Genomic DNA, 13,867 nt, shown 5'->3' on the forward strand with positions numbered 1-13,867 from the left:
AGTGCTGCTAAAACTGAGGCAGGCTATTTGCCGAGCAGAGACCGTGTAGCACGGACAAATCTAAAACAAGATCCTTTGACAATATATTTATTGCAAGATACATGCCACAAACATGCAATAAATTCACAGATTGACATTGTTTTGTTCTGTATTTTTTCCATCACTTTAAAGCCCATAGAAACATTTCACTATCGAGCACACGGCTTGCACTTACTCTTAAACAAATGTTGCACTAGACGACAATAAATGTGCTTTCATGACTGAAATAGAGTAACCTTTTCCACAGCTCGGCCGGATACCCATGTCTTTTTAGTAGAAGAGAAGCACCCTCCAATAATTTAAGACCACAAAGTGTTACCCTGTGATGAAACAAAACAAATACAGGACGCCACGCAAAATAATAATAATAATAATACAAATAAAAAAATACTAAGATTGGCAATACAGTCACAGTTTTGTTGATTTTGAGATAAATGTCCAATGCCAGCGAAGCATCAATATGTGAAGGACGAGGAGGAGGAAAGACAGCTAACACATGCAGCCTCACGAAAAGGTGAGATTTGAGGTCAGTTCACGGATGCGGTTTTCCCTGTTCATTTTCTTCAGCTTCATCCTGCGGTTCTGAAACCAGATCTTGACCTGCCTGTCGGTCAGGTTAACGCTCCTGCTGATCTCTAGGCGGCGCTCTCGGGTCAGGTACATATTGAAGAGAAACTCTTTCTCCAGCTCCAGGGTTTGGTGCTTTGTGTACGGGCACCTTTTCTTTCTCCCACTTTTTGCTGTCAGCCAGTTGTTTGTGAGAGTGTCACTCTTGCAGTCTGCAGGGATTCAAATCAGAGAGATCAGAGTTTTATTTTTTATTTATTTATTTTTTATTCTTTTAGCGACGCACTGAGCGTCCTCTCGAACAAAAAGCTCATCAGTTGCTTTGGATTTCACCTCTGGGAAATAACGCACAACATTTCCCTGAATAAATAAAATGCATGGGTTGTTATTAGTCACTCACATGCCATCACTAATAAAACAAAAATGAAATGAAACCCCAAATGATCAACCCGCACACGAGGAATACGTGTGTATATGGCCTGATTTTTTTTCTGTAAATCCTGATTTAAATGGTGAATTAATATGAATCGTGTAAGATTTCATAAGGAATTTGACATATTCTACTAATTTTGCAAATTGTCAAAACTGGATTGGGATTAGGGTGAGATTTCTCCTCATCATTTTTCATCTTTTTCCAAAACTTAAAAGTTCACACATTTGCCAAACAGATGTTAGAATTAATCAGTGGAGCTTGATTTAACGCTTCAATTTATGAAAGCTGTGCAATATGCTCACATAAGACAAGATTATGCATAAAAAAAACTATGCATATACTTTAAATATCCAAAGAACAGGAGGACATAGGCTTCATGCTGCATGGTAAAACCATTCTCTGTTGCCTATCAGTGCAACCTGAGAAAGACTCTCATTAAACATTACGACTTTAGGGTTGTTTGTGTTTTATACTTGGTTTTATGATGCTGGAGCCTTCTCAGCACCGCGCCACGAGATAAAAGCTTTCATTACAGCCAACCCACCTTTCCCTTCCTTCTGTAGCAGCTCAGGACTGGACACAGGCGCTTCCACTGAGCAGTTTTTCTCCTCCGAGCCCGACTTGGGATCCGGGCTTTCTACGGGGACCGGCGTTCTTGCGGTTTCCGGGTTTTGCGAAGCGTCCTCAATTTTTTTATCCACCTCTGAGAAATTAGAAGATGCCGACGAGGGCTGCGGTTTCGGGGTGACCCGGCTGAGCTGCATCAGTGTCGCGTTTGGACTCGGTGCTTCATGGCAGTAGTTTTCCTGATGCTTCCCGTTCGCATAAGTTTGGCTCAGTCTGAAATAGCCGGGAACCGGGATCTCGGGACCATCGACCGGACACGATTCAGGAATAACGTTAGAATATGCGGGGACTTCTGAAGAGTTGACTTTTTGTACTCTCTTATCGGAGTACATGCAGCAATTACTCTCTTCCTTTATGCTCTGTGAAAATGTACAGTTTGACATCTGATTGGGAGGCTCTATTCTGCAGGGTCTGCTCGGATCAGTCCAGTTATCTATCTGAGGTATGTACGAGTGGACGTTCATGCCCATATTTTGGTGGTTGACCTCCCCTCTTTTGCCGAAAGACGGCAGGAGTCCACAGGTTTGCATTCCGTAAGTTCCCATTTCTGAGCCAGACGGCATGTACATGTTGCTGTTGGAGTAAAAGCTGTCCGTCCTGCAAGCACCAATTAAAGAGTCCACTAAAAATGTATTTGCCACAGGAGAGCTACTGGAGAAGGACATTTTTTGAATTTAAGTTCTTAGGAGGAGAGAGATGTCCTTTGTAAGCTGACATATCTAGGAAAAACAATCTGTAAGTCAGGATGCCTCCCAACCACATGACAAGCCCACCAATGAGATTTGAAAATGGCCTTGAGACGCAGCCTCCTCTCTCTGCACACACTCGCACTGCGGATGCAGACGTGGTCAACAGCGACACCTACAACACGGACTTGAAATTGGTTTTTGCAGAGAGTCGCGCACGTTTCCAATGGGCATCGCGGGACTTGGAGACTTATTCGCGAAATTGAAAGAAATGCGTCGAAAGGACCATTTGAATCCCAACAAAAACTGCTCGCCTTCAATCTAGTCTCAGATTTATAACGACAGACGCGCTGTGAAGTGTTTAAGTGTTTATCAGTGCACCAACTTGAAGAATATGCGTGTCTCTTTGTGTGGAAGACATTCTCGAGAGAGAGAGAGTGTGTGTGTGTAGGTGTGCGTGTGTGTAGGTGTATGGGGAGGGGGGTGGGGGTGCCTGCATGGCGCATAGGCGACAACTGCAGACTATTTGGAAAAAATTTAGCAGCTCTGCTGATTATAATGCTGATTATATTTTTATTTAACCTTTCACACTTCACCCGCTGTAATCATTAAGAGTGCTTTCCCTGCATATATGCAGCATATGTCTCGATTGTATTTGTATTAAATATGTAACAAAAGAATAAACTAAATATAAATGTAACGCTTTCTCCTTTCATCTATTTAAATTTTGGTCTTTTTTCATTATGATTTGACAATTTATGAAAGGCTTATTGTTGTTGATGTTTTTCAATTAAGGTGCACAGAATCTCTCTATTAAAGAGGAAACGATTTCCTGGAAGATATCAGCTTTTAAAATACCCAGAAGATCCATAAGATGATGTGAAAGGTGGACACATACCTTTAACAAATTGAACTCACAGACTGGTAAAAACGTGAAGGTCAACGTTATAGCTTTCGCAGTCGTTATTACACACTTCACACTTAATCCATGAAGCTATTTCTCCAGGATTATCATATCTGTGCTTTCGTTTAACGTATTTGACGCTCAGAAGCAGAGTTCAAAATGACTTGCTTGACCGTGGCTGTGCTCACAGTCACAGTATTCTCTAAATACCTCAGTGTTTTCGCTCGTAAGGAAGGCAAACGTGTACTGCCTGTTAAACTAGAGAGGAAAAAAAACACTGTCCACGAAATTATTCATGATCACAAATCAGAGGTCATGCCAGTAATTGCCACTGACTCTAACGGCCTTTACAAAAAAGTGTAACACTGGGAATCCTTATGTGTTTGATAGTAATGGCACAAGCTTGAAATAATTATACAGTGTGTAAGAGAAGATGTGTAACGTCCGTTTGGCTCTCTTTAAGGCTCTTCGATATTTATAGTTGGCTGTAAACAAACACGTGTGCTATGCAAACGGGATTGTCAAAAAAGAAAAACCTAGAATACCATATGCAGCAGTTATAGCTATTTAAATAAAGCTTTACAACAGTTAAATGAGGCAAATGATAATGGATATATATTTTTTCTCTTTTTTAATTATCATGTTTCCAATAATGTTGCAAAGATAACATTTTAACATACAATAAAAAAAAAACTCATTTGGAAGCCAGTATGTTCTTCAGGCAAAATCAACAATTTATACATCACATTGATCCAAAATATATTTTTAAGTCAAATGGTCCGAAGGATACGTACACTCGTTGACATCATTGCTGTCATTATTAGTCTTGTGAACAGTGGAAATATTAACAGTGATAATTTAAAGAAAATAACAAGAGATTCACTTGTATTTAAAACATTGGAGTAGAGCGCGTAAATTTAAAAAACGAAGAAAAAATCTAAAAACAAGAAAAAAAATACTGGCTGATTTTAGTTACAAGCAAAACAAGAAAGCTTAAAAACTGCGACAATACTCGGTCTTTATTCGGAGTACCTGTACCTTTTTTCAAAGTAAATAGCTAGACTCAAATAGACGAAAATTTGACAATGAAAATAAAAGAAACAAACGTTACATATATATGTTACATATACATATATATATTTGAACAGAAATACATATATAGCAAATGTGGGTCAATATTCACTGCTCCTTTTAGCATAAACATGAGATATTACTGGGCTTCAGGCCCATGCGGCCCTCAGGTAAAGGTCTAAGCCTTTATGATGCAGATCACAAACAAAGAAACAGAACAGAATTAAATTCCTGGTGTCATTTCCATACGCATGACAATTATTTGAAATTGTGTTTGCTGTTTTCATGAAACTCATGAGGAATTTCATCCCTTCAGAGAAGCATTTAGCAAAATGTAATGCGCTCTCTGATTAACAGTGTTCTTATTTTCTTTAAGGAAACTCAAGGCTCTCGTTTTGTCGGTGTTTTTTTATCAGTTCATTAAAAAAGAGGATTAAATACTTTGAAGGGAATGAGTCTTTAAATAAAAAAAAACAGCAACATGCAAACCATGCTGAATTTAGTGGACTGGAAGAAGTAATAATTAAAATAGAAATGTAAACAAACAGCTTGCTGAACTGATTATTCCCTCACTGACAGGCTTTCATGTGGGGTTGATGCTAAATTGACTGCATGGCTGTAAAAACTGAGAGTGCCCTCTTGTGGCTACATTGAGAATTGAAGTGAAACGCCCCTCACAGTTGGTAATGCAATTGCACTGCAGGACAAGCTGAGCACCCTTCTAAATGCTTAATGAAACCTCAGTTTTCTAATATCCTTTTGGGGAGGAAAACGGTAAATGTAACCCAGGTGGTACTAAATTAGCAAAAATCAATCTATAGAGGTTTTCTTTTTCTGACACTAAAAAAATGGGAGTAATTTTTGTTGCATAAATGAGCGATCGCCTATCTTTTAACAAATGAATTATCAATAAAGCGGCTGTTTTGTCCGAAATTGGTGCATTTATTTAGTTCGTCCCCCCTACTGGTTACAAAAAAAGGGAAAGAAGGATATACAGCACCTTATATTTTTATGGAATTAAAAATTTTTTCACTTTTTGCAGAGGCAGCTTGATGGTTCGTGTATGGTGAAGCTACACAAAGATGGAATCGCCTTACCTACACAAGGAAGATCGTACAAATTTCGTGCTATAAGCTCACTTTGCGTTTCTTTCTTCTTCGCAGATTCAGAGCCATCAAAGAAACATATATCCAATTTATAATACTGCAAAAGGAGAGAAACATGAAAAAGAAATACTTATCCTTCTAGAAGACCGGCCTGGTTACAATATTTTCCATTGTCTTCCATTTCTTTAGTTGCAAGTGCCCCAATATGCCAGCATGAGCTAAATATGGAAACGATGCGCAGAAATTCTCAAAGCATTTCTAGCCTGGAGTTAAAGTACTTTAAGACAGGAAGGAGAATCAGTCCTCATGTGGTCTGGGGGTTGGGACACCAAAGTCCAATAGCCCCCTATTTAGACATTTACAGCTACTTTTATTATAGTGTCTAGACGGTTCAAGGTTTAGTAAACAATCAAGTGTTTCAAAGCAAAGGAAATAACGGGACATTACAGTACTGCAAGCGCCTAAATTATTCCGAAATCTTTCCTGATGTAAAGTTTTTTTTAGTTTAGTTTAGTTTTTTGTAAAACTTCCTTGTGATCGGTTTCGTGACAGCATATTTATTTTCGTACTTTTATTCACACCACAATTTGCATTGCATGCGCCTTACAAATATACATTCAGAGAAGAAAGAAGCCTACATATATTTAATATAAATTATTTCGAAGCACAGCTCGCAATTTGCGGAAATTTCTGCTACCGATAACGCAAAAATATGAGAATACAAATAAACGCAAGAGTTGGTGCAAAAATTCGAATGATACAAAATATTGGCAAATTAATTTTTTAAAGCCAGATTTTTGTGAAATCAACTGTTAATCACAGCTGACCATGAAGCCACTTGGAAAAGTGTTTGCGATTTTTCCTCCGTGTGTGAGTGTGTCTGTGTGTGACATGCCAGGTATCAGAACAAAGGATTCCCAGTGAAATACTGTAGACGGTCGCGGTTTAGCTTTTTCTCTTTCATTCTTCTGTTCTGAAACCAAATCTTCACTTGCCGATCTGTCAGGTTTAACATCCTGGACAGCTGGAGTCGCTTCTCTTTGTTAATGTACACATTGAAGAAAAACTCTCGTTCAAGTTCTCGGATTTGGTATTTGGTGTAGGGACACCTCTTCTTCCTGGACTTGGTTGATGAACCTGTGGAAGACAAAAAAAAAAGTTTTCCCAGATTTTACATCAAATGCCAAAATTCCCAAATGTGAAATATAGCAAAGAGAGCAGATTAATAGATTTACTTCTTTATTTCCGAAAAAAAACTTCCTCATCCACACACACACACACACACACACACACACACACACACACACACACACACACACACACACACACACACACACACATGAGCGTAGACTGAACTAACCAACACAGGTATTCCCTTGAAAATTAGTCAATATTGCGCAAATGATCATCTACATGTTGGTGTTTGGTTACTTTCCACTACATCCCAGTCTGCATTTCCTCACTGTATTTCTATATCTGCACAGCACTAAAATATAAAATATAGAGTCACAAAAAAATTCCTCTAATGTCCTATCAAAACAAATCAAACCTGGCAACAAGGTATTATTATTGGACACAGGGAGGCCTTTAAGTATGGTTACTTAACGGTCTCCCATTGTAAATACCTTTACAACCGTAAAGTAAATCTTATTGGGATATAAAAGCTTTTGCATGCTTATAAAGAAGCATATAACCCTGCACGGTCACGGCGGTGGAAATGGCGCAGTCCAGACCCTCAAAAGTCTGGACTGTTCATCTTATGTCTAACACACATAGGAGTATATCCTTACTGACTTACTTTGCTGGTTGATCTTGTCGCTGCAGTTGGAGGACGAGTCCTCGTCGACGTTCCCGGTTTGATCAGCTTTGTGTTGTTCTACTTTGGTCACAGCCTGATTGTTATTCGCAGCATCACCCGGAACGTTATAGTCTGTCTTTTGTTTGGGGAGCTCCGCGTTAGGCTTGTCCGAGTTAGGAGTGTCAAAAAACTGGTCGAAGCCCTGGGGAAGAACCCCATTTCGACCCACGCTGGTAAAGAAATTGCAAGGCGAGCCTGTCCCTCCGTGGTGGCCATACAAGGACTCGTTTTTGAATATCACATCCGCCCTGCTGCTGGAGGACTGGATTAAGTCCCGGTGCATTATCTCGTCCGTTGAGTAGTAAGACGTGTAATTGCCCCTGTAGTGCCATTTGGGATGGTCCAGTCCGTAATCCCTGAAAGCGACTTCTCGAACAGGTTGGACTTGAGCTATGTTGGAAGAATAGGGGAAATTAATCTGACACGAAGTCGTCTGGGGTAGAAAGGAGGAGACTGATGTAAAATCGGGCGACGAAACGTAATAAGTGCAGCTCGGTAAAAACATATTTGACGCACAGCTGCGATCATCATATTCCGTCATATCTCCTCTTCAGTTTTCCTCTCTGCAACAGAGGAAAGAATTGGCAGCTTTGCTGTGTTAAACTTTGTCCATCTATAGCACCACATGCGTGTGGAAAGACCCCGCCAGGGAGAAAAAATCGGAAACGTAGGCAGACCTGCAATACATCTTGATCGATTCTTGAGGTAATTGTGTCATGTGATCCAGCTAAGAAATTACCATACATCAATATCAGTCATTAAAAACTGTCCGGAAAAACTCATGTGAGCGCATGCAAGAGACTCCATTGGCTCTCTGGCTGCAGAGGCAACTCCTCTCCAGCCTTCTTGCCCTATAGCTCACGAAAAAAAAAAGAAGAAATGTGTGAACCATCGCTGGAATATTTAATTAAAAGCTTTGCTGCAACATCATCCTCATCTTGTAATGATGTGTAATGACGGTCATACGCAGTGATGGTGTCAGTAAATTTTGGCTTTATATGTTTGTGGCAACAGTTAGCGGAAATATTAACGTTAACCTCAATGCAAAGCTTAAATGGCATGGCAACAAGGCTACCGTACCTACTCGCGCTGAAAAAAAGAAAAAGAAGAAGAAGCAGCCTGTGGAATATGTGATTCACCAAGTCAGATTTTATGCAAATACATTTAAGGCTCATTGCGCATAATCACTGTGCACCATGGTGGTTTGAGTAGAGTTAAATACATACAGAAACGCCAGAAGGAAATCGTTTGAATTCAGTTTCACTGACAAGCTTCTTGGCCTTCACCATGGTGACAAAAAGCTGAGGCTTCACAAAGAAATAAAAGACCACGACAAGACTGGGCTGCAATAGATTATTGTATATATTACACCCCAGTTACATTGCAGAGTCCATTTTTAATAAAACTCGTTGTTTAGAAATATCTGCCCATTAAATGGTCCTGTTGATTAAAACAAAAAACAAAAAAAAATCCCCAATTTTAAGTACAGATGGATGCACTTGAAAACAGACAAGTAAACAACCCCATGGAATGTTACTGCAAACACAGAAATGTTGATTTTTGGTTTCCACAGAAACATAAATCAAGCGCAAGCACAAATCGGTAAGCACATCCAGCATTGCCAAGTCCAAAACAACTGACTTTGACCGTCTGTGGTGTAGCTGATGTCCACCAAGCCTTTTTCACCAACAAGCCTCTGCAGCCAAATCATTTTACTGCCCCTGGGCAGCCATGCTTGCAGTGTTTTCCTCCTTCTTGGTGGAGAAAACGAACTTATACCACTGATGAACGGATCTCTCATATAAATGAAATTTCCTCCAATATTTTTTTTTGTCTATGTAAGTATTAATAACTTTATTGTTTCATCTCTTTCTGTATTTTTAACTTATTACCTGGCGATTTTTATTTTATTTTATATGACTCCACTTAATGTAGTTTTTTTTTATTGTAGTTGTGATACTGCAGTTGTGAAACTGCATCAGGCACTGGGCTAGTTTTATATATATATATATATATATATATATATATATATATATATATATATATATATATATATATATATATATATATATATATATATGCAGGAAAATATGCAGGAAAAATGTAGTTCATACTTCTCTGTGGGCTTATATTGTTTTTAAAGGTTAATCGATTGTCGGGCTTCAAACATAATGTTATCTGGGGCTAAAGTCGAGCTCGTTGGTCCTGTTCTGTATCCAATCTAACTACATTTCATAATAATCCCTTTTTAGCCAGTTAGAAGATATTTTCCAAAATTAGGCCAAAATGTTCCAAAGTAAACTACTTCCATCTATATTCCACAGCGTTAGGAGGTCAAAACATCTGTATCTATGTAACTATCACATGAATAAATAACTTAATTATTTAATTAATTTAAATAATTGCAGTGAAAAGTTGATAGCGGTATGAGACTAATGGCTTACTTTAAGTTAAGACGAGTTGTTGCTATAATTTGGTGTTTTGTGTGCTTTAGGTTGTCTTTTTTGGCCGTCTTCTATTACATGGAAAGGTTGCAATGTGTAAGACTGTATTAAGCTTAAAATTTCAGATATCAAATCAGGCTGCAGACGAGATGCTTTAAAGTTCCAAGCATTTACAAAAAGGTTAAACGTCGTGTTGTCCAGCTTGTTTAATTAAGGCGTGTGACATTAAGCAAAACATTAAAAGGTTCCACTTGAAACACAATTGCTGAAATAGACACACGAAAGCTAACTTCCATAAGACTTTTTTTCTGATATTGTGAGAAATAGAAACCCAGTCTACTAACTTGACCTTAACTTTGTTTTTGGCACCCCAACTATCTAAAGGAAGCCTTAGCTATGTGACGCAGCCAGGCAGTAAACCAATAAAGCAGCAAACAATGTCTGAGACGCACAGAAAACCCACTGCAGGCGTCTGAAATACTCTGTGGAAGGAGAACTGGCTGTTAAGCTTCTAAGCACCACACAACAGGCCCGCAAAACAGTGAGGGCAAAAAGAATGAATTGCAGTGGTTTGAAAGTATGCCAAAGTCCCAGAAACTCTGTAAGGAGAGGGGAAAAATCTTTATGTTTCATTACAAATTACTATAGCTCTAAAATGTTATTCAGACTTCCTTGAACTTATGACTGCAGTTTAACAGAAACATAATAGTTGCAGTGATGCGGTGATGATGACGTGATAATGATGTAACGAGGGGAACCATTTATAGATTCACTCTCCCGTAATGTCGCGTGTGCTGCTCTGCTGATGGCTGGTCGTTCCTGCAGAGTCGCGGTCTCTCTTCGTTTAAAATTACCCTGACCACTTGTGACCTGCAGGTCCGCCGTGGAAACACCAGCGAAGAGTTTTGGTAATGAAAACAGTGACAGAGCTAGATTTGGCCATATCACATGCACCACTAATGAGCACGGATGGACTTGTCTGGTGCAGAAAGTTCACTTGATGTCGCTGAGATATTGATTTACATCCATTTCATTTAGTTACAGCCGCAATAACCTCCAACTGGCATGCAGAGATTTTCTTGTGGGTGAGAAATGCTGCTGGGTTATCCACTGTGCAGAGGAATTACGCATATAAAATGCCAAAGCCAAATGCAGAATGGAGGGGTTTCAATTTAAAGTGAGTGCTGGAGAGCAGAGAGATAATAGCCTGTTAAAGGTGCAGATATAAAAGAAAAATATTCCTCCATGCTACAGACATTTTATAGAGATACAATTTATTTCTAGAGAAAGATTACGCTCGCATAAGGCAGCCCTCTCATGGTTCTTTTACATCTGCAGGCTTTGAGATTTCCTAAACAAAAGACGCTGACTTTAGTTTTAAAATCTATGTGACGCAGCGTGGAAGAGGTGCAGATCAGTGCTCGGTTATACGCTAAATATCAGCTCTGGAGCGAAGCTATATGAATAACGGTGAACGGCACAAGCGTGAAGTCTTTAGTTACATTTTCTTTCCAATATCATTCCTAATAAATATGAAATATCTATCATGATGCAAAATAACTTGGTCACGATTCTTTTTTAAAGGATCTTTATTTACAAATGCATTCATCTCCAGGTGCATCCACAGTACAAAACCAATTTACCTTGATTTAAAAAAAAAAAAAAAAAACTTGTATAACTTCATATTATACTTACCAACACCATGCATTCTGAAATTGCTATTAAATAAGTCAAATCCAGTTTGGAATAAACTATAACTGCGTATTTATTTTCAAAAAATGTAAATCTTCCGCTTTAGAATGACTTTGATGCGACCTTGAGATCACACATATGTGCGTTTTTTGTGACAATACAGAGGTCTACAACAACAACAAAAAAAGATAAACATTTAATTTACAACAGATATTATGCGTTTTGACACCATCAGACTGTTTCACATCCACAAACCTTTTTTCTTTTCTTTTTCTTTTTTTGCGGGCTTCAAACACTTCCTAGCGCCAAATACGCTGCGAAAAGTAGTTTCGCATTACTTCTTTAAACAGATTTACACAAAAAAAAGGTGGATAATTCAGACATTTGATTAAATAACATCAATTAGGGGATGGGCATGCAATCATGAGATATATTTTGCAGTGCTGACTATTGCTAATGTTTTACACATCGTAAACGTGAACTTGACTGTTGCCTTCTACAATAAGGCTGCACTACATGCAAAGGCCGTCATACAAAAGACACAAAAACAAATGGTTCCACATTTCCGTTTAAGCTGGTCTCATATTTGCGCTGGATGAGAAACAAGTGGGCTTATAGACTGATTATCATCCGCCGGCTAAGACCAGTTTGGAAGCTGTGGCCTACGGCGCATTTGGAGAATCTTAAAGCCAAAAGTGACCCAGCATGCGTAAAAATCTACTCAGTCTCAGTCACCAATGCAAATTTATTTTTTGCATTTGTTAGGCTATACTACAAATATGCTGGAACCTTTTGATGAAGGTATAATATATAACGTAACAGAAGCTGCGCATTTAAATTAAACTAAAACAAATGTATTTCCATGACCTTCACCAAAGTGCTTTAGTCGCCCAGACCTAACGACAGACACGACTGTAGACACGAAACCCGGCCCACCAATTCCGTCCACCCACCTTTCCCACCTGTGCAGCTGATAAATGTTGAGATTCATTCATTCGAGAAAAGAAAAAAAAGAACATAGGAAATTATTCCAGTCAGTGACTCCTCCAACACAACTGGAGGAATCAATTTAGCAACATGGAGTGCGGACGCAGAACGTTACATTATTGATGCGATGCTCAGGATCAAGGCCAAAGGTCATCAGTATGCAGAGAAAGCTTGCTCGCGCATCATCAGTCGTTTCTTCTTCATCCTCCGATTCTGAAACCAGATTTTCACCTGCTGGTCGCTAAGGTCAAGTCTGTCTGACAGCTCCTTGCGTTTCTGTCTGTTAATGAACTCGTTCATCATAAATTCATTCTCAAGTTCAGCTAGCTGCAGCTTCGAGTAGGGCTTTCTCTTTTTTCTTGTTTTCACTTGCGACGAGCACCACGGGGCACCTGAAGAGAGTAGAGGCGCAAACAAGATTTAAACTTTAACAGCACCTCCAGCCACAGTTAAATAAGGCGAAGGAAAATAAGTGGTCCCAAATGCGCTGCTTATAGCGTGGCTAACGTCTTACATATTTTATTAAGATCATAAGAAAAAGGAACCACATCTGCTGCGCTTATGGAAAAAAAGACCTGACATTAGAATGACTCACACATGCAAAGGACTCTACAAGGTTATTATGGGACATTTTAAATAGTATACATGGACCAAAAAAATAAATAAAATCATAGCCACATGTATGCATTCCTGTTGTAATAACCTTATATGAGATTAGTTATAGCCACAGAACCACACAGTGGCCACACAGAAGCATAGATCATGCCCATATTGTTGCAAATGTGTGGTTTTATAGTAAAATAGCTAGCACTGCTGATAAAATAAGGAATCTGGCCTGAAGAATTATGTAACTACTTAACCTTGAGCAAAAGTCGTCCTGGAGCATGGGTTACTGGATAACGTGTGAATGGGATTCTCCTCCTGTTTGGGGCCGTTCACGTTCAGTGGACCTGCTGTATCCGGATCAAGCTGTGCCGCAGAACCGTGAGACCGGTTGTCCAGAGCTGAGTAACGGACCCCGTGATCCCCGGCGTAAACTTCATCTTGACTGCCAGACTCCTCTGTCTTTTGGCTTGTGTCCTGAAAGCATCGAGGAGACTCCTCCAAATGCGTCTTGACGTGGCCGCTCGAGGAGTTTGTGTTTAAAGACACTGAATTGGACAAAAACGGCGGACAGTAGCCTCCGAAGGCGCGGCTCTGTGGTGGTGCCGCTGGCCCAGACGCGCACGAACTTGAGGAAGTCCACGGGAGCGTGCACACCTCCCTCCTATTGTAAGGGAGCTGATGCAGCCCGGGTATATGGGCTCCATTACCGCGCAAGTTGGAGAAATACAACGACTCAGGGGGAGCAAAATTTAACAGAGAACCAACATAGCCGGGATTTAAAGGATTCCGCTCACACATTTCCATGGAGCTTTCCTCAAACGCTTCTTGCAAGCGTTTTAGCAACTCC

General features: G+C 39.6%; 3 protein-coding genes across 3 annotated transcripts; all 3 read right to left on the reverse strand.

Annotated features, from left to right (window-relative positions):
* Window positions 1-71: 71 nt before the first annotated feature.
* On the reverse strand, window positions 72-3,732 carry hoxd10a (homeobox D10a). Its single transcript, XM_026144981.2, has 2 exons — window positions 1,584-3,732; window positions 72-818 (listed from the first exon to the last, which is right to left on the reverse strand). The coding sequence occupies exons 1-2, from the start codon at window positions 2,329-2,331 to the stop codon at window positions 544-546; spliced, it is 1,023 nt and encodes a 340-aa protein (XP_026000766.1). The 5' UTR covers window positions 2,332-3,732; the 3' UTR covers window positions 72-543.
* Window positions 3,733-3,870: 138 nt separating this feature from the next.
* hoxd11a (homeobox D11a) lies at window positions 3,871-9,279 on the reverse strand. Its single transcript, XM_026144923.2, has 2 exons — window positions 7,232-9,279; window positions 3,871-6,570 (listed from the first exon to the last, which is right to left on the reverse strand). The coding sequence occupies exons 1-2, from the start codon at window positions 7,830-7,832 to the stop codon at window positions 6,335-6,337; spliced, it is 837 nt and encodes a 278-aa protein (XP_026000708.1). The 5' UTR covers window positions 7,833-9,279; the 3' UTR covers window positions 3,871-6,334.
* Window positions 9,280-11,383: 2,104 nt separating this feature from the next.
* On the reverse strand, window positions 11,384-13,867 carry hoxd12a (homeobox D12a). Its single transcript, XM_026145170.2, has 2 exons — window positions 13,275-13,867; window positions 11,384-12,806 (listed from the first exon to the last, which is right to left on the reverse strand). The coding sequence occupies exons 1-2, from the start codon at window positions 13,822-13,824 to the stop codon at window positions 12,568-12,570; spliced, it is 789 nt and encodes a 262-aa protein (XP_026000955.1). The 5' UTR covers window positions 13,825-13,867; the 3' UTR covers window positions 11,384-12,567.

This window comes from Astatotilapia calliptera, chromosome 16 (genome assembly GCF_964374335.1).
Source record: "Astatotilapia calliptera chromosome 16, fAstCal68.1, whole genome shotgun sequence".
Lineage (NCBI taxonomy): Eukaryota > Metazoa > Chordata > Actinopteri > Cichliformes > Cichlidae > Astatotilapia > Astatotilapia calliptera.

Excerpts from the sequence above, each read along its gene's own strand:
- hoxd12a (XM_026145170.2), bottom strand. The coding sequence starts at position 13,824 with ATGGAAATGTGTGAGCGGAATCCTTTAAATCCCGGCTATGTTGGTTCT. Across the intron at positions 12,807-13,274 it reads CAGGACGACTTTTGCTCAAG|GTGCCCCGTGGTGCTCGTCG; the intron begins GTTAAGTAGTTA and ends TACTCTCTTCAG.
- hoxd11a (XM_026144923.2), bottom strand. The coding sequence starts at position 7,832 with ATGACGGAATATGATGATCGCAGCTGTGCGTCAAATATGTTTTTACCG. Across the intron at positions 6,571-7,231 it reads CGACAAGATCAACCAGCAAA|GTTCATCAACCAAGTCCAGG; the intron begins GTAAGTCAGTAA and ends TGTCTTCCACAG.
- hoxd10a (XM_026144981.2), bottom strand. The coding sequence starts at position 2,331 with ATGTCCTTCTCCAGTAGCTCTCCTGTGGCAAATACATTTTTAGTGGAC. Across the intron at positions 819-1,583 it reads GCTACAGAAGGAAGGGAAAG|ACTGCAAGAGTGACACTCTC; the intron begins GTGGGTTGGCTG and ends GAATCCCTGCAG.